Below are 20,600 nucleotides of genomic sequence, written 5' to 3'. Positions count from 1 at the left end.
GGCGGGGGCGGGACGGCCGGGGGCGCGGCCGGGGCGGGAGCGGCCCCGGATGGAGGCGGCCGCCATTTAGACAGCCCGCAGCGGCAGGCGTGCGGCTGGTGGGGGCTGCCGGGTAGTTGCTACTGCCGCTGTCATCATGAGGTGCCTGTTACAGCTGCTGTTGCTCGCCCTGCTCGCCTTCCCCGCCGCCCTGCTGCTCGGGGGCGCCCGCGGCGGCCCAGGTGGGAGCGGGCGGGTGAGGGGAGGCGAGCGGCCGTTGCTGCCTGGGGGAGGGGGAGCGGCAATGGCCGTTGGGGAGCACACGGCGGGCTCCCCTTGGCCATCTTGGGGTGGCGGGGAGGGGGAACCGCTCTCGCCGGAGCTTCGGAGCCCAGCGCCGCCTTCGCGGTCCTCCTGTCGAGAGGAAGGAGGCGGCGGGCGCTGCTCATTCATCGCCGCCGTGCGCGGGCAGCGGTGGCGCGGGCCTCCCGGCCTCCCTGCGCACGTGGGCCGCCGCCGGGGCTTCCCTCCTCGGCCCGGGACGGGGCTCCGGTGCCTGGTTTAGCTCCCGCGGGGCGTGGGCTGCGTGGGGGGCGTCCCGGCTGTGCCCCCGTGGCGGGGCGGCGGCCCCGTTGGAGGGCGCTCTGGCGGGGTGCGGGCTCCTCCGGGCAGGGCCGGACTCTGGCCTCTCGCCTCTCCGGCGGAGTGAGCCGCGCTTCGCGGTGTCGGGCAGGGCGCCGCTGTCCCGCTCAAAAAACCCCCCCACTTGAGGTTGTAGCAACGGGCGTGTCTCTTTCTTTGCTCCCGCTCTCGGGTGGTGCTGGCTCCTACAGAGACTCGGTAGTAGATGCGCTGGCTGCCAGCCTGCCTTCCCACCTCGTCTCCCTGCACCCCCCAAGTGTCCTGTCCTTCACGTCGCCGAGCACTAACCTCTGTTTACACGATAGCGTTATCTGATTCACGATCTGAAAATTGCCTCGCTACAACTAAGTCTGGAAAGACAGAAGGGCAGCCATCTCGCCCAGCTCTTGCAGTGGGCTACAGCACACGCTGTGTGTTAGTTCGTCCCACAGCGGGCAGCTCTCCTTTCCCGCTCTTGCCACATCATCAGCCCTTCTGACATGCATTGGAAAGAGTGTAGATTGAAATTAGAGGTCTAAGAGAACGTGCTAGCACAGTTGCTTGTGAAGGGTGCCTATAATTTACCTGTACTCTGTTCAGATACAAAGGTTTTAATTAAAAAAAAAATCTTTATTTGTAGACTTACAAGTTTAAAACCTCAGCAAATAAAATCACTGTAGTTAGTCTTAGGTTAAGTATTGCATGTGGTTGAGCAAAAGTCTTTGAGTGTACCTTCTAAAGACACTTGATAGGAAGGGTTGTATTTGCTTTTTCTAGCTTTGACTGACAATCCTGAAGTCCTTGGATATACTTGTCCTGCTCAAGGATTCTTATTCCCTGTGAAAGTTTTTTAAATATTTATTTTGAATGTGTACTCATAGCAAATAGGTCTTTTTCAGGCTTGTGTAGATCAATCATCCATTTATTTCTACTCTTGCATTTTTGGAAAACATTAGGCTTATTAAAAGAAAAATCTGTGGTTTTGTGTATGTTTTAAAAGTTCTCAGCCTAGCCTGCACGTGCTTTAAATTGCAAACAGACAGAACTTTGTCCTGTGGCCAATATTTGTATTAATCATATCAGCCCAGTGTTTGAATGTATGAGTCTCTGCTCCATAAAAGCAAAGAGACAATGAATGATCAGATTGCACTTGTCTTGGAGCCTTGCTCTGGAGCCATGCTCTTTTCTGACTAGTGTTGTGGTTCTGTTGAACATATGGATATAGTAGTATATGATATTGAGGAGGTCATATTAAAAAAGACTTCTTTATGTTTTTAAACTTGAATTAAAATAAGTGCAAAAGTAGTAACTTTTTAACTGCTTGTCAAAGAGTTCTGTTCTGGTACCGGCAGATGAAAAGGACATGCTAATCATTTATTACACTTATTAGTCTTAGAAGAAACAGTACTTGCTAAATTAATTTCTTGGCAATAGCAATGTCTTTTTATTTTCACATTTGTAATGACAAAATTAAAATATTTTCATATGTTGACATGTTCAAAAGTTAAACAATAGCTTTTAAGGCAAGTTAGTTGCCTTCTGCAAAATTAAGCATTGCTGTGTGAATGCTGAACTTTTGTCATCCAGCTGTAAACTTTTTGGTTTTGAACTTACTGGCACATAAATGAGTAGTTCAGAAGGTTATTAGAGAAGGAAAAAGGCTGAAAGATCAACACAAACTATCATTTGAATGTGAGGTTTTTGCAACTGAGGCTTTAAAACACTGTATTTGACAGATTTTTAAGAAATTCTTCAAACAGTAGTTTGAAAATTGTACTACAATGTCAGTTTTCTGTTGATTAACTAGGCATTAAAAAGGCTTTCTTGTATTTGCATTTTGTTTTGGTAGGTTCAGGTTTATTAGTTGCAGCTCAAGATGCTACAGAAGATGAAGAAGCTGTGGAAGATACTGTAGTTGAAGATGAAGATGATGAAGCTGAAGTTGAAGAAGATGAGCCAACAGACTTGGTAATTGTACATGAATGTTACTTCATAAGTATGAAGTAGACCAAAAGTGCTTGAAGCTAGAGAGTTTAGATATATTTAAATATGAATTTAATAACATTGCTATTTCCAAATAGCTGTTTCCAAGTCTCCAATTAAACTTGTGTTCAATTTGAAGTTTCAGAAGGTTTTATCTTTTCTTCCTGAATTACCAGTTGAAAAACCACATGGGGACAGCCTGATTTCTGACTACCAAAACTGCAGTTCACAAAAAAGAACACCAAGTGAGAGAACCAGATTCTCACAGGAGCCCCTTGTAGTTCTTCTCCAGCTTAAGCTGCATCTCAGTAAACTGAGAATGACATTGGGGTATAGGACTACTTCATTCTGGCTTCTTTGGTATTGATTTTCAAGGGGCAACAGAATCTTAGTTCTTAGTTAAGATCAGTATTAATTCTGGAAACCTTGTTTTGCAGCCTGTTTTGACTTACTACATTCCTAATCTCTGATGCTTGTTGCAGGGTATGCCTGTTATACCAGTGGCCATATTGCTGTTCAGGGTTACTTGCTTCAGCTTGAAAGTGAAATATTTTATGTAGTTACATCTGCTTATAGCAGTAGAGTATTAGGCTTGCTAGACACTTAGTGTACTTAAATTGGTACAAAAATTTCTCAAATTTCTGGTGTAAAATAAGAAAATTTGGGACATTATTAGGAGGAGAAGACATGCATAATAAAAATGGAGACCTGGTAAACTGTTCTTTGATTCTATTATATTTTTACTGATGTTGGTCAAATTGGTGAGCTTATGGTCAAGTTGGTGAGCTTATGGTCGACTAGCTTTTCTAACTGGCAGAAGGTATGCTAGGTATTCAGTACTGACAGAATATTATTAAATAACGTTTTGCATGTAATTTGCTTTTAATAAATAGTCTATGACTCGGGCACAAAACATTACACTTTTTAGGCAGTTTCTTTATTTGTCACTGAAATAGAAGATACAGTTTTGCATAGCGTCTTTGAAAGCAAGATGCTAGGTGTTCAGCTCTGGTTCATGGCTTCCCTATGTCATGGTACATGTACGACTGATCCAATAGGCTATTCGCTGCTTCCAGTGGTTGTTTAAGCAGTGAAATCAGATGGTCTCACTTGCAAACAATTGGTTCAGGCAGTTCAAAATGGGGTCAGCTTTGTTTTATTTGGTGGGGGCAGTGGTGATCCCATGATCCCCATGTGGAAAATAAGCCCTTAATGCTTGCATTTGCCAAATTAAAAAGTGAATCATCACAAAGGTGAGCTTGAACAAGTGAATCCACAAAGTTCCTTAGTTCCAACAGTCTAACCATTTCCAGGCATACATAACACTTAACTAATTAAAACTGAATAGAAAGCTTCTATAAACACTCCCTCTGTAGTGAAGGTAACTCTCATTTGCCTTATGGTTGCCTATAATTTTGAAATGCTTTTTTCTAAGTAAAATAGCTTAGATATGAACACTTAACATTTAGATTTGATCCTTTCCCTTCCACCCCCAAACAGAGACCTTACTGTTGCTTTCTGATTATAAACCTTTCAATACAGCTAAATGCAGTTCAGATTAGTCAGTGTCAAATATAACAAGTTGAAAATGATGCTAATCAAATCTAAAGGGAGAACAGACTATGTGCTAATCCTGCAACAGCAAGAATTTATACTAATGCTTGGCATTGTTGCCTGCTTTGACACATGGGACTCTCAAGAAACAAGCATGGTCTTTGCTTCACTGTTCGTTATAGGATTTTTCAAAAAAGTCTCTTGTCTTAGACAGAAGAAAAAGAGGAAGAAGACTTGTCAGGAGAACCTAAAGCCTCACCTAGTGCTGATACAACCATCTTATTTGTGAAAGGTGAAGGTAAGAGTCCTGTGCTAATCTACCATCTTTTATTGTTGCTTAGACTATATGAATGTGTGCATAAAACAGTGAAGCTCTAAAAAAACAGAATCTGTTCTAGACACTCGCCGTTTAGAAACAGGCTAGGTGTGGTGTATGAAGTTTCTAATAGTTGAATGTTTTTTGTGTTTTAGACTTTCCAGCAAACAACATTGTAAAATTTCTGGTGGGCTTCACCAATAAGGGTACAGAGGATTTCATTGTTGAGTCTCTTGATGCTTCTTTCCGGTATCCTCAAGACTACCAGTTTTATATCCAGAACTTCACAGCTCTCCCTCTGAATACAGTAGTTCCACCACAGAGACAAGCCACGTTTGAGTACTCTTTCATCCCTGCTGAGCCTATGGGTGGTCGTCCTTTTGGACTAGTTATCAATCTCAACTACAGAGATGTAAATGTAAGCCTGATGTTGTAATTCATTTTAATCTTTCTAGTTGATGTGGAAATGTCAGGAAGGAACTGCTTAGTCAAGTTACTACCTCTTCAGAAAGTGAATGCCTTTGTGGTTTTTAAGCAAATCAGTAGATACATAAGCACAGGAAGCGACTAAGTGTTTCACAACAGCCCCCCATGTACACTTAGTTCTGTATATGTTAGACTTAAAGTTATGTCAGCAGTGGAAGCTAGAATGCCTTAGAACTGTGTAGTAGTGAGGTGTACTCATTTTTAAAAAAAAAAAAACCAACAAAAAGCTAAAGCTTTCTTTAGGATAACTTAAATTTCACTGTGCTTTTCAGATTGGGCTTTGCTAACAAACTTAACTATCAACCTGAATCCCATCTGCAAACTTGACTTCAAGCAAATAAATGGCCAGTAGTTGCAGTCTGGGGGAAGACTATCCAAAAGCATAAATGGGGATTAAGATAGGGGATTCTTTTCTCTTTTAGTGCAGGTCAAAGTTTAACAGGTTTCTGTACCTTTGTGTTTTGATTGCTATAATAAGAACCCTTAGTATATAATATCTCATGTTATAGGAAATAACATATTGAAGGCTAGATGTGTATTTCTTGCTAATATCAAGACTGTTCTTTGTACTTGCACCAAAAAGTTTGCACTTTTATGTGTTGAGTCAACCTTGCACTGCTTATAAACTTAATCAAGTCTCGTGCAGGAGTTACTACTTTCTAGAGTTTTTTCCAATAACATGGAAAAAGATAAACATCTGTGTATGTGTTCAAGAAATGAATTTAAAATGTTATGTGGAAACTTTGTTATAGGGCAATGTGTTTCAAGATGCTGTCTTCAATCAAACTGTTACAATTATTGAAAAAGAAGATGGACTGGATGGAGAAACGTAAGGAGGCTGGAGATACAAGTTTAGTTGGTATACTGGTAGAACAGGTTATTGATGGTACCTATGAGAATAGTTCTTGTATCCTCATTTTATTGAATGTTAGGTCTGCTGCATTTTGCTGATGGTGTAGCAGCCATTTGATTTCTACAATGTTGATAGACTGAAAATACAAACTTTTTCCCCAAATTAAGATCTGTATTAATACTAGGGATCTTCAGGATTGGTACTATGTCAATGAGCAGTTTACACATCTGCTTTGCCTCAGAGCTTAAGCCTGGAATAGCACCTGATGTTATAGAGCTACATATAAATTCAAAGCTGTTAAGTTTTTGTTATGCTACTGTGCTTTTTCCTAAGAGTTAAAGATGCAGAGGGCCCATAGTACTGGGCTGTGGGTCCTACTGTGAAGACTGGAATAACTTGCTTCTGGAGCACTCCAATATAATCCAAGATTACATAAACTGAAAGATATATTTGGAGTATGAGATAGAGGAACTCTCACTCGTTCTTTGTTGCACTAACCCTTATCTGTAGCAGGTATCTTTCAGGAGTGTTTTTTTCCATCTTAAAGACTAAATACATCTGACACACTGTATGTGTTGCAAGCATATGCTGTGCTGATATGCTTTTAAATATTGTAACACTGGAGTGGCATTTTAAGTGAACCTGTGAGTTAAAAAAAAAATAATATTCATAAATACTTGTAGACAATGCTGAATATTTGCATTCTCCTGCCACAGGTAGAAATTGCCTGCTGAGCAAGCTTCCTTTTAAAAAAAGTCAACCAAAAGAAATAGCTGTTGCATTAATTAATATTTCTCAAGTAGAATAGCGTCAATGAAAGAACAATTGGCTACGTGACAATGTGTGATACTCTGATAAAGGAGTTCTCAAAAGAACTCAAATTATTAGAACCAGTTTAAGTCAATGTCTTATGGATAGATAATCACCCTAAACCAGGGATGTTCAATTAAATCTCTTCTGTAGTTTAACTCCATAGTCTCATTTGTCATAAATCTGAGTTAAGATGTTCAACTTGGAATAGATTCTTTACCTGTAAACTTCTGCCTGCTCCCCAAATTAATTTTAGATATAATTTATGTTCACCTCTTGCTAAGTATCAACAGGTATTTCAGGTAGAATTCTTTACAACAAACTAAAATGCAGAAATTTAAAAAATGATTGTTTGCATAGGTAGAATTCTAACTGTGGAACACAGAGCAAGATAAGCAAGGCCTTTCAAAGCTCTGTTGCCAATAAATTAGTATCTAGCAGTACTTGCTTTGCAGTATGGTACTAAAAGCATGTAAGAGATTTTTAAGGGTTTTGTAAGTAGTTAAAGGTGTCACAAGCATAAATATTACCTGTGACCCAACATCTTGAAACATGATACTGCAAAAGAGTTCTTGAAGTACTAAATTTCAATCATTATTTACAACAGTTTCCCAGTTTATGTGGCATTTTTCAAATGTTCTGTTGTTCAGAATTAAATTTAGGATTACAGTTTTTGAAATAGAAGTCAGAATAATTACTTAATATTTGTTAGCACTTCAGTTTGAGATTCATTGGGTTTTTCCCCCCCCCCCACCCAGCCCCTACAAAAGTTCTTGGGAAAGATCAAGTGGGCATGTGGCCAAAGCTAGGCTTAGTTTCTATGCTTCTTTGGAAACTCTCTTAAACGCTTAAGACTTTTAGTTAACGGTTTCTTAAACTGCTTTTTAAAGGATCTTCATGTACATGTTCCTCGCTGGACTTGGTCTACTTGTCATTGTTGGCCTACACCAGTTACTAGAATCTAGGAAGGTGAGTAGTGTATTTTGTCTATGTACTTGTTAATACAGAACCTTACTGATAGGAAAATAAAGTGATTCAGTAATTGCTTCTGGCATACAAGGCTACAGGTAGAACTTTAGGAGATTTACTTTTGGAACTAAGGCCTTAGAGAGTACTGGGAAAACCAGAGAGTTTTTAAAAAAAATGTTCATAATTGGGGACATTTAGATTGCTTACCTAATGCTCTTCGGGTCTGCTCTTTGGCACCACACTGAAGTGGTTGAATTGGAAGGTTTGATACCTTCCAGTCACTGGATGTGTGCAGCTACTGTTTCAATACTTACTGGGTAGGCTTTCCCCATGCTGCCTGTTTCTATCTATTAGTTTAATCTAGGTCAAACTTTGGGGAAAACAGCTGTGTAGTCCTTTATTTAGTTCTTATCAATGCTTTGCCATAATGTTGATTAGGGCCTTCTGGATTCCATTTATAAGGCTACAACAGCTAAGGGTTTGTCCGTGTAAGTGGTCTGGCAAGTAAAAGCCATTGAAAGCTTAAGTCTCATCTGCATGCAATGCATAGGTTATATCTTCATGCAGTCTGGTTTATGATACTTTTGAAGTAGCTTCCCTTGGGAAGAAGTATGGAATGATTATTGTGCTTTGAAATCTATTTTGCAAGGTGACACGAGAATATTGTGCTAATCTGAGAAAGTAATCAAACTTTGTGATGACCAGTTTCATTATAATCGTCAGCCATTTTTCTGTAACAGGTATAATGAGCTTGCATGAAATCTTGATATCTTTGTGTGGAATAAGTATTGCGAGGCATTAGAAGTGATAACACCAAGCTTGGGTGAATACATTGCTAGTGGTAAAGATAGTTAAAGCTAAGCTTCAAAGACAGCTTCATACATTGACTAGCCTTAAGTTTGTGTCTTAGTGAAATAATTGCAATTCATTAAATATAGCATTATTAGTTATTTCTAATACTTGTGCTATCAAAACTTTGTGGAAAGAAAAACCTTTTTTCTGTCTTAAATTTTCAGAGGAAAAGACCAGTACAGAAAGTAGAGATGGGAACATCAAATCAGAATGATGTTGATATGAGCTGGATTCCCCAAGAAACTTTAAATCAAATAAGTAAGTAGTCTGCCTTCCACAAACTAGAATGTAAAAAACTTACTTAATTAGTTGTAACTGAATAAGTAGGTGATACCAGTTTCTCAGAACAGCATACATCTCTTCTAGGGAATAAAAAATTGTCTAAAGCACTGTGCCTAATGATTAGGCTATTACGTTAGCAGCCTATTCTGGTATAGAACAAGCTTCACTGGTTGATACAATAATGGCTATCGGTGACTTTTACAATTTGTTCTATAGACTCTTTTTCAACAGTATAAAATTGCTACCCAAAACCTGGACCACAAAGGAGGTTTAAATAGGAGAAAATATCTATCATCTCAAAGTTTCTGTAAGTTGTTTGGAAGTTTGCCTATAGACTAAAGTTTTAAACAAGCATTGGATGTGTGTATTAACTAAAGCCACATTAAGACTTGGTATTAATGTCCTTCAGCAGTCCAAAATGACTTAAGTTCTAATTGATACCTGAAATGCCAACAGTAAACCCAATATCTGATTTCTTTAGACCATTTGTGTGTTTGTGGATATTTCTAACATCTCTTGCTGTTTCTTCTGTTTTGCTTTCCCATGACTTCAGTGCAGAGTAGAAGAGGTGAGGCAAACTCTGGTGATCTAAAGAGTGGAAGTGCTTAATGTGTTGTCTGTGTGATAATTAGGCATGGATGGAAGTACAGCTTCTTGCATGCAGTGATTGGTGATGTAGCATGAGCAGTAAAAGATTACAGAACAGATGCACACAACCACACAAACACATTTTATATACATATAAATATATGTTTTCCTATATTATAAATATATGTATCTATATTATTTCTGGTTATATTGTAGTAATGTAGTTTCAGTAGATATTGCTGAAGTACTGTTGTGTCCTCTAACAGTTCCCAGAACCCTTTAGATAAAATGCAGACGTGTATCTTGCCTTCCCTGCTACCTCCGTGTAGTGTCAAGCTGATGTTACATGAGGGAGGTGGAGGACCAATCATGACCAATGGCTGAGCACATCTTGTTTCAGTGAGGAAAAAACCTCAGCCTTGGGTATAATAGTTTAACAGTTTATCTTCCTGGGCCTTCCTTATCCCAGGTGAACTCCCATCACCAGTAGCGTTGGCTGGTGTGAGGTGAGATAGCCTCACTTAAAGTGCATCCTAGACAAGAGAAGTGCTTTGAAAACCCTTTGCAGGAACTACCTTTACTTGAAAAAGACTCCTGTTTTGATGAAATAAGCATATTCTGAGCTTTATTCAGCATAGAAGGGCTAGAGGCTTTTGCCCTGATATGAAGTCCTGCCAGGAGTTGGTGACTTCACTTTTTTGATTCCTTCACCCTTTTTAACTGTACTTATATTACATAAGTATAAGGACCGGTGTTTTACTTCCAAAAATGTAAGCTTTCTTGCACACTGTCTTCTGTGAGACACAAGAATGATAGTACAAAATCTAGACACAGGAATTTGAAAAACCTTAATCTAGCAAGAAAGACTGAAGCTCTAAATGCTAATCTTTTCCAAAGAGCAAGCTGTCTTTAAATGGGTTCAAATCCTGGCAACGCTTGGGTCCTGTCCCCCGTCCCTTTCTTAAGCTAAATCGGCATTCATATCTTAATACCTGAAGTCTAGGAAAAACTTGATGTTTTATGTTGTTCTTGATTGTGGTTTTCCTTAGCTCCAGGTTAGTTTTAATTAGAGCTCTGCACTGGAATGCTTTGAAATACATGGCCTTCAAGATCCTCAGAGGTTCTTGACTATTTTATTGTTGAAAGACAGTTCATACTTGTACTGATTGGCTTGTAATGGCATGATGGATGCTCCTTGTGTTTGCACGTACTCTAAACAATGAAATTATTGGAGATGGTTCTGTTTAAGAAAGTGATAACAGATTTAAGTCAACAGATTTTTTTAGTCAACAAATTTTTTGATTTTAAGTCAACAGATAGACTTAGCAATCACTTTAGCACTTCATACAAAGTATTGTAGCTTCTCTACAATGTTACAAGGATTGAAATTCTACCTACGTTAAGGACCATCATTGTAAAGAACAATTATAGGCCTGTCATAAAGTCTTAAATGCAGGATGATGCTTCTGACATCCAGTGATCATACAGCTAAAGTTGGGTGGCTTCCCTGTATGGGGTATCTGATTACAAAGTGACATCTTTGTAGTCAAATGTGGATGCTTCCTGGAAAAGTGTGTGTTTTCACAACCAAAACACTTTCATACGGACTAACAGCAGAATGTATGTGGAAATATTTCATGCAAGACAAAGCTGTCTAAAGGAGGGTCAATCAAATATTCTTCAGGCAGGTAAACCAGTAATGATCAAAATAATTAGCTTTCTAAAAGTGTAATTATTGAACATGAAACTTTTCTAAACAGCAGAGCATGCATTTTCATTAGGAGATTGTGTGGGGTTTGGTTTTTTGGGCTTGGTTTTTTTTCTGCATTTTAGTAACAGGCAAATTGAACAACCCTAACACTGGAGTTGCGTGTTAAAGAATAGGAACATTCTTTTTTTGTTACCTTCTGTTTAGGATGCTAATAGTTAAAAAGCCTTAAGTTGTTTGAACTGGCTTCTCTGTGGTGATGCACTGTACTAGAAGGGCAGTTTGGCTTGTGTTTGGGAGGGAGAAAAATACATGGTCATATAACATCTAATCTGAAGTAGCTGTAGCAATTGATGCAATTTTTTTCTTTTTTTTATTTTAATCTAGATAAAGCTTCACCAAGGAGGTTGCCCTACAAGAGGGCACAGAAGAGATCAGTGGGCTCTGATGAGTAAATGTTAACTAGTTCAACAGTTGAACCTTTACTAATCCTGCCTGTTTGGGTTTTTTTGGATTGGAGTAGTGCAGAGAATCCATATCACCATAAGGAAAATACTGCTAAACATTTGGACTGAACAGATTAACTGAATGGTGTTAATGTTACTGAAAATGCACTTCTCTTTTTTTTTTTTGTTAAGGGGGGGGAGGGGGGGAGGAGGTGGTAGCCATTAAGATTTGTGCCTGCGTGTGTAAGCAGTTGGTCTTAACAGAACCATGTTACCTGAAATGTGCCTTTAGAGTTCTTTGTAATGCTGGCTTGTCATCTGTACACTGTCTTTGAAGGATTTTTCTCCTCCCCCTAATCTGAATGTCTAGTGACTTAATTGTCTTGATTGTATCATGTCTGTATCTGAATCTGTATGCATTTTTCTTTTTCAGTAAGTAACTTCATTCTTTACAGTGTGCACACACTGAAGTTTGTGTGTGTGGTCCTATTGCAGTGGCAAGGCACTGATCATCTAGATTTCTGCGTAGTTTGCATTCTAAAGGCACAATTGGGTATACCTGCTTGTAGTGGTAGATATTTTGCTGCTGTTTTGATCTGGGCGTGCAGTGACCTAAAAATCTGAACTTATCTGCATAGATGTTAGGAAGACTCTTACACAGCAGCAGAACTTGTGAAGCATGGAATTTGTGTGCTGAATTGGTATTACTACATAAATTTTTTTTATACCCAACTTGTTAAATGGTTAGTTATTGAGTCGTGCCAGCAGCTTAGGTATTCTGATTATAGTGGTAGCTCTGCAATGTTTACTGAAGAAATTATTGAATAAGCCAGAACAACTTTTCAGTAAGTTCTTGGTTCTCTCACAAAAGCTAGAATGTCATGTATCAAAATGTGGACTTTTCTTAAAGCTTTACATGGGGCAAGGACTTTGCATTTACTGTACACACTTGAAACTGAATTTGAAAAACTGTTGGCTTCAAATAATCTTTTTAAATGGCAAACTATTTAATTCACCCGTTGCAGTTTTTAAATCTCAAACTTCTTTCCACTGGTCAGTACATTGGTCCGAGTTATGTTTTTTTTGTCACCTTGTCTTTCTTACTAGTAACACAGATGCATGTCCATTATTAACTACGTGTTAGTTCAGTACTAAAGCAGAAAAGCTGTATGCAATCAAAATGGGATTTTCTTTTGTGGCAGGCACAGCTTACATGATTACTAGGTACTGAGGTATTGATCCACATCCATTGCATTCAGGAATATAACTGACAGTAAAAAGAGCAGATAATGCAGAGTGTCAGTTTGCTGCCATTCAGGCACTTGGACAAGGCTTGAATTGTTTGCATCTCAACTGCATCTCTTCCTGTGTCTGAAGGTTATCTGGAAGCTTGTCGAGTTCAGGAAGAGGCATTGATTTGAGACCTCTTTCTTCTTTTCCTCCCCTTCCTGATCCCCACATGTGAAAGTGCTCTTTTAGATCTACATTTGCTCTGCAGGGACTGAGCTTCTGAGCCAATGAATGCTGAGCAATACTTGCAAATCATGTCATAGCATGTTTGAAGCATCTTAAGCTCTGAAACTACCAGTACTGGCACTATTTTACTATACACTTTGCCAGAATGAACTGTGAAGATGTTCTTGACTCATCTTGCTATGGAAAAGATGAGAATAGGAAAAGCAACCCCAGAGATGCTTTGTTCAACTTCCTGAAAATATAGCTAGCCCAGGCAGAATATTTTTAATAGTAAAGATTGCTGAATTGTAATACAGATCACTTAGCAAACAGTTGAATGCTACCTTCATAAGAGAGATCTCCACTCAAATTGTGTGGAACAACTTTGTTTGCCTTTAGTGATGTAATCTGGCTGGTTCTGTGGGAGGTTTGTGGGCTTATATTCAAGCTTGCATTGATTCAACAGAGTGTTCATGTATTAAATGCTGTGTTTACTAAAGTCCTATAGCTATTGCAGCACCTGATGTACTGAACTTTTAAGTTCCATCTCTTGGATTATGTCTCACCTGAAATCAAGAGATTTTTTTTTTCCCCCCACCTTCTGGTAATAGGTAATCTTAAACTGTATACTCTTAATTCTTCCCAAGATAGGAAGGTACTCTTTGGAGGGGGTGATGATGAGAGCTGCTCTAGATATAGTGGTACTCCAGGAAAAAAGGCAAAGGATCAGAACAGAGGATACTAATTTGTAATGTCCTAGTTTTATTTGTTCAGATAAATAGTTTAGCTCTTACTGATTGAGTTTTGGAGTAAGTTAGGCTTTTAGAAATCTTACACTGACCAGGACTTAAGAGAAGCTGAAGGACTGAAGCACTGTACAAATAAGAAACAAGTATTTGAAGGTTTCAGCTTTCTTCTCTGCACTCAGTGGTTAACATCCAAATGCTTATGTTCTCAACATGAAAGAAGAGAGGAGACAGTTTAGCAACTTGCATAGGAACTAGGAATGCAAAAGTCCAGTTGTACCAAGACTGTCTTTCTGATCATACAACTTGGCATTCACTGTGGATGGTTCACAGTAACTTTCTCAGCCAGAAGCAGTTCATAAGAACAGTGGCCAGCAGTCCATTACTGCTCATGATAAATGAAGTAACAGTTTTGAATTCCTTGTTTCTTGTTAGTTTGCTGTAGTTGAAATTCAGCAATAACATTCTAGTGTGTAGTGGTCATTGAACTGGCATTCTAGTGGATAAGCTAGTCTACTACACTCAAATTTCTTCAAATGAGAGAACATAGTTGTTGCTTTATTCTGTTGGTTAACAACTTATTTTGGTACTTGAATTTTCTACTCAGTTTTTAAACACATACAGATAGTGTCACAGGTATGTTACGGGATATCATTATTGTTGTTATCAGCTGAGCAGGGTATAGTTTCATTGACTTTAAGATGGAACAAGTAGCAATTCTGTCTGTGCTACCCCTTTCCATGTGGTAGCACAAGCATTTGTATAATCTAGCATCCTTACCAGCCTGGTTTTCAGCAAGCTTACTGCACTACCACACAACTGCTCATGTGAGGTTATGAGAAGAGGAGGAAGGACTGTGAAAGAAGATGTGCGCTAGGGTTTCTTCCTTATTAGTAGGAGATGCTAAAATGGTTTTAGCCCACAAACTATGGCCTTAGTGTGAAGGACCACTATTAATTCCTTTCTCACAGCTCCTTAAGTAATTAAAAAAATAGTGAAGACTATTGTGAGTTTATGCTTGGGGTCAGAAAAACTGCTTTAGAGTTCATGTCTACAGTGGTAGCAAAGCATTAACTTAGCTACACTTGAACTGCATTTGATACTTGTAGCCCTCTATGCTGCCTGCTTTGTGACAGCAGTTCATTTTCCCCCAGTATCATTTAATCTGAGAAAGAATAATGGCTGCTGTCAGACTAAAGGATTAAATACCATCTTTATTCTTCATGTACAAAATAATTAAGTTGTCGGCTGTGGAGATGAATGGAGCAGACTAGTGATGGCAGTGCTTCTGCTTGTTTCAAAACAGTTATGCTGAACATCTTCCTTACCTTGGAATGGATATAATCAAAAGCATCATTCACTTTATTCCTGGAATGCATGGTGCTAAACAAAATGTGGCAGTTAAAAGCTCTGAATTCAGGGAAGCAGCAGGAAAGTCAAATACTAATGTAGGCATGTTGTCCTGTTTCTCAGTGTGCCTGATGTACTGAGCAGCAGTTAAGAGTCTGTTCTCTTTTCTTGTCCAAAGGAAGGACAGTACCTACCTCATAGGAGCAATACAAGGGCTGTTTCAGAAGTGTTTTGAAGTTACTTGAGACTTGCACAATACATTTCCATGGAGATAGTAAGACGTAGCACTAGTGTAACTTGATGGTAACTACATAGCTTCATGTTATACTGGTTTAATCCCCTCACTGAACAGAATTTAGCAGCTTTACACTAAGACTTTTCTTAAATATGGAGGCATTGCAATTACCTTACAGAGGAGAGCAAAGCCAGAAAGATCTTTCAGTTTCTGCAAGAGTTTATAGGTGGGCTAAATAACATTCTTCTGACACTTTTCCTTTTATCTCTAAATTTTGCCAGAGATTTTTTTAATCAAGTGATACAGGTGATTGTTTGTGTAGATATAATCAACAGTCAGTTTGAGTGACTGATTGTTTTGGATGATTAAGCTCAGATGATGTACTGCAACTGAAATGTTAAATTAACATTTACTTTCTTACCTGCTGACTTTCATTTATAAGTGAGATCAGATCTCTTGAAAATGGCTGCAGGTTTTTTGTAAAGTAAACTTGATTTTTTTTTCTTAGTATTGTGTAGCTTTTTTTTTTAAATAAAGCATGAGTATGGCACCAAAAAGCCTGAGTGGTATGCTGGTGCTCTTTTCCTTGATAAGCAACCTGTGGTAGCAAATATGCAAAGATTGAAAACATGCTGTTTTTAAAGCTGCTTTTCTGCAAGTGTATTTGGAATGGGAATAATAGCAAGGAAGTACTCGGTGACGTTTTGGACGATAGACTAATAGTAAGATTAAAATTCTTTATAAGAATAAGGGAGGGCCCTGGGAAAACATTCAGTAAATTCTTGAATCCTGATCTGTTAAAACTGAGCCATAGTCCCCTACATTTCCAGAAAGAATAACCTATTGTTAAACTGTAGGCAGCATGAAAAGGATCTGTTAAGATGCTTAAAGGCTGCTGAAGCACAAGGTTATAACAGTGCCAAATATCTATAGCTTTAAAGTGCATGCCATTGTCTGACCAAGCAAACAATAATATTCCAGGCAGTTATACTGAAAGTAGCAGTCCAAGCAGGTGTACTGCATCCAAACAGAAGGAGGTAAGACTTGCTGGAAAAAAGCTAACAAAAGCAAAACAAAAATGGCTTAAAAATAATGGATGCTGAGAGTCCTGTATTTGTGAACTACATCTGTGGATAAATAAGGGAAAACTTAAAAGCAGATGTGTTAAGATTTACTTTAAGCTCCCAGACAACATAAAAATAACTCTCAATCTGCCTCATCTTTCCCTGAAAAGATCAAGATAGATTTTTTGAGACTTCATATTGGTCTCTATCCTTCCTGAGCCAGTCATTGCAGTCTTAATTTCAGACTATCTTTCTGTCCCCTCATGTTAGTAGTCTTGATTATAAATTTATATTAACCAAGATGCAGTAAAATTTTACCATTACAATATTCCAGTCTCTTAACTGGTGAGGGAAAACTGAAACTTAACCTGTCTTTCCTCATCACTTTTGGTCTGTTCTGCTTACATGGAAACCACAGCTTGTCCTGCCGTAACTGAGTTTTCCCTGTGCCACTTAAGTTACAGTTTCATTATGTGAATTTAAGAGCTGGCTCTTTCACATAGTGAAGAGAATACTTGGAGTTAATGTAGGTAGCCGCACAAGTGTCTGAACAGGAGAAATTTTCAAGGTAACCTCAGTGTATATGCTAGTAAAACATACAGTCCTGCCCTACAGGGCCTGGGTGCAGCTAGATGGTATAGTTTTCATTCGAATGAAGCTGCACTGGTGGACCATGTGTGATTAAAACATTTACCCTGAAGATAAAATACCATACAAGATTCACTAGGTGGAAATTATTATAGCCAGCAATACCAAAAGCTGCCAGCTGAGGGATCTCCCAAGCCAGTGACAGCTGCTTCTCATAACAGACAAGCACAAGAGAGCTTTAGTCCCTTCTCAAAGTGAAGCATCTAAATGGACAGCCTAGAGCAACTGTGTCTGGCTTTTCTTAATTGTTCTTTGCTGTATCTTGGTCACCAAAGCAAGTCTGAGCACTGCATTTTTTTGTGCTTTTAAGAAAATAATTGGCAATGTAAAACTTAAACTCTGAAAAGCTGTGAATACTAGTCTTGCATTTGCTTCCAAAAAGAAGGCAGGGCTATAGCCACCTACAGAGTCAGCCTGAGGTATTGCAGGAGCAGGGATGCCAGTGATGCTGCATACACACTGCCTCTTTGTCATCTGGTTTCCTGGTCCGAGGCTCCTCAGCAAGTTTTCCTGCCGTTAAAGTGGGCCTTTTAACTCCACGTGCACCTTGACCATGTTCAGACACAAATAAGTCCACATTCTGTCTTCAGCTGGAGTGTTTTTTCCATGAAAGCTGAATCAGAGTCCAGTCCATCCAGAACACTGAAGCATACTTCCTTGCACGAGCCCGGATCCACAGCACTGCAGAGGCAAGCAGTGCACAGGGCCTCACCATGACGGCATGCTTGGTCCCAACCTCAGCTGGCAAGTCCACCAGTAAGTTTCCAAGCAAGACAGAAAGAGCAAACAAACTGTTTTCTTTAGTGGGAACCTACACAGAAAGGAGGAAAGTCTTAAAATGCCCTATTTCCAGGTTTTCCATTGGAAAATTTCCATTGGAAACACTGGAGGTTTCCATTGGAAAGGAAAAGCTGGAATTTAAATAGCATCCGATGACTATCACATACAGTATGGCAAACATTGTCACCAAAATAACAGGTTAAAATTAGAAGCAAGTGTAAATACCCTAAACTTGATTATGAAGTGTGTTATATTTTCCTTAGAGCCAGTATTTAAGGCTTGGTTAATGCTTGGTTGGTTGTAATAGTGGTTCATCCACAGAGAGTGTAAGTGTTTCTCACAGCTGGAAATGACATTTTGCCCCACTAATCCTAACTGGTTGTTGCTATAAGCAAGCTGAAAACCACGAAGTGCATGTTGCTGTCAGATGCCACAGGAGAGGCAGTCTTTCAGAAAGAAAAAAATGAATGAAACGGGATTCAGCTTGTATTTTACAACCCACACTACACAGGGACCATCTCCTTTCCAATGTATTAGTAGTCTGACAGGTGGTGGTACTGCAGCATCCTATTGCCACCTCCCCACCTAAAAGCTATGATAAGGATGAAGTATGAGGCACCAGTTGCAGTCATACAGCGAGAGCAATCACTGGCTTCACTCAGTGTTATGCCATGCTCATACAGGGTAAGACCCTCAAGGGCCTGCTGAGACTGAATTCCCTCTGCTTCTGTTAAAAGCATCTCACGGGGTGACATTTACTGGTCTTTTCGTTAGGTGCAGCGCTCCTTGTGCTTATTCCAGTTTTCCTTTAGTGACAATCTCCAAGGGCTATCAGCCCATCATTGCTATTTTGCTGAATTTGTAGAATTGCACCAAAATGGATATCACTGCTTCACTGCGGCGGTAACAAGTACAGGCCACCAAGGATCTGTTGACAAACTGCAAAACATCCCACAGCTGCAGTTCAGTAAAAGACTGCCACAAGGAACCCTGGGAGGAGCTGCTATCACTTCTAATTAAGTGTTGTTCAAATTTAAGTACCTTCATTTTTAAGCAGGTGTTTTACAGCTGCTACAGAGAATATTTGGGTTCAGAAGAAGACTTCAGAACTGTTTACGAGAGGTGCATTCACCAAAAAGTCATAACCAAATGCCTTAAAAGCAGCACGTGGCTCTGCATCCTGTGCCAAAATGTGTTACCATGAGGTGCACAGGTTGCTCAGTTCTCCAGATCCCTTCCTTTGCCTTACTTACAACCCTGGCAAGCTTCTCTGACCAGCTCAGCACTGATTCTGGGTTTCAGGTAGCTGCGCTAGGCAGCCTCTGTGGTTTCAACTCCAAAAGATACTGGCAGATAATGATCTAGACAGGAGATCAAAAATCAAGCTCGCTGTGTTGTGGTGCAGACTTTTCACGGGTTGCTGTGTATACACAGGCAGCTTGATGCTTTGATTTTCTCCAGCTGTGGAGCATAATGGACCTGACATGTGGAACCTTGAAGCCTGTAAAGCTTTAGGCGTATAAGCATCTTGAAGGCAACAGATGAAATAGTGTTAGGTATCCTGCCACCAAAAAGGGATTGACTGGCAAAGTGAGCAAATGTGTGAGTATTGTATCCCACTTGGCAGCAGCTCGTGAGCTGGCACGTGTCCTGCCACGTTCTACCTCCTCCCCAACTGCTACCTGGGAGCGCCCCGCATCAAGTAGGGCTACGCTTCAGTAGAAATAGTGAAAAATGGCAATGGAAAAGGTTACGGTTTTTGTTTACAGCCGGGTTTTACCCAGTCACTTTTCCATTCCCAAGCACAGGTCATGTGGTAAAGCTTGCGCTGCAAACACTTGGGAGAAATATTTGTTGGCCAAAGCAAGCCTACATCTCACAACTAGCACTGCCATCACCCTAAAATAAAATATAAATATTACTTTTGGGTGCCGATTCATTAGAAGTCAGATGCTGCTCATTTAAAACAACAAATCTAGTTGCAAATCTAAGCTGTTGTCATTCTCTGTACAATCAGGTAACAGGAGATGGGAGGAGAGGTGAAGGCGTTGATTGCTTTAGTCACCCAAATGTAACTGAACTCATTCCTGCACCCGCTCCTTGTCTGCGGGCAGGGGCTGCTAGTCCTGTGTGCACACACACGCACTCACGCAGGACCATTTCTTTGCATACTCGCTGCAAAGAGGCACGTTTTGCTGTTCCTCGTATCCCCGCTGCTGGGACCACGCATTATAGCAGAGCCACTGACCCCTCTGGCTGACATTTTGTCCTAACCTTCGCACATTTCTATGAGTAGCGCAGCCGTGCTCCCTGTGCGGTTACAGGCTAAAAATTACTGCCGGAAAGTCAGCCCACAGCAGAGCTGGCTTTTACCGCATTAACCTCTGCCTCTGATATTATGAAAATAGATCGGGCCTTTCATGATGAAAAGCCTTTTCTCCAGCAACTTCTCTCTTATTTACAGCCTCCTATTAGCTGATGTTTGTAAACTGCTTCACAACCCTTTGCTGAAAGGCCCTAGAGAAGTTCAAATGCTTTCACAACAGTGTATTCCAAACACCCATCGTCCAGAGCTTCCTTGTACACTCCTGGCAGTTTTCCCTGCCAAACAAGAGACGAATCTGGCACAGGAGAAATAAACAAGCACAGCAAAGGAGAAAGCTATTTTGAGTTCCTACTACTCAGAGGATTGCTACAAGGTTTTCTACCGCATTACGCAGTGAGGTTTGGTGAGCCAGAGAAGTCTTCCCACTTACTAGTATTTAACACATGAAAAACTCCTGCTTCCTTTGAATGTGCTTTTTTTTTTAGGCTGAGAGGGGACTTGAGAACTGAAAGTAGGAGGCAATACTAGAATTTTTGGAAAGCCTCAGCA

The 20,600-nt window shown here is 40.0% G+C and overlaps 1 protein-coding gene across 1 annotated transcript; it reads left to right on the top strand.

The window, feature by feature from the left end:
• Positions 1-17: 17 nt before the first annotated feature.
• SSR1 (signal sequence receptor subunit 1) lies at positions 18-12,523 on the top strand. Its single transcript, XM_072853254.1, has 8 exons — positions 18-221; positions 2,450-2,568; positions 4,348-4,435; positions 4,609-4,871; positions 5,692-5,768; positions 7,493-7,571; positions 8,588-8,681; positions 11,389-12,523. The coding sequence occupies exons 1-8, from the start codon at positions 137-139 to the stop codon at positions 11,454-11,456; spliced, it is 873 nt and encodes a 290-aa protein (XP_072709355.1). The 5' UTR covers positions 18-136; the 3' UTR covers positions 11,457-12,523.
• The last annotated feature ends 8,077 nt before the right edge of the window (positions 12,524-20,600 follow it).

Source organism: Ciconia boyciana, chromosome 2, assembly GCF_034638445.1.
Source record: "Ciconia boyciana chromosome 2, ASM3463844v1, whole genome shotgun sequence".
NCBI classification, from domain to species: Eukaryota; Metazoa; Chordata; class Aves; order Ciconiiformes; family Ciconiidae; genus Ciconia; species Ciconia boyciana.
Note: the sequence above shows the minus strand (reverse complement) of the source record. Positions and strands in the feature narration are given on the sequence as shown.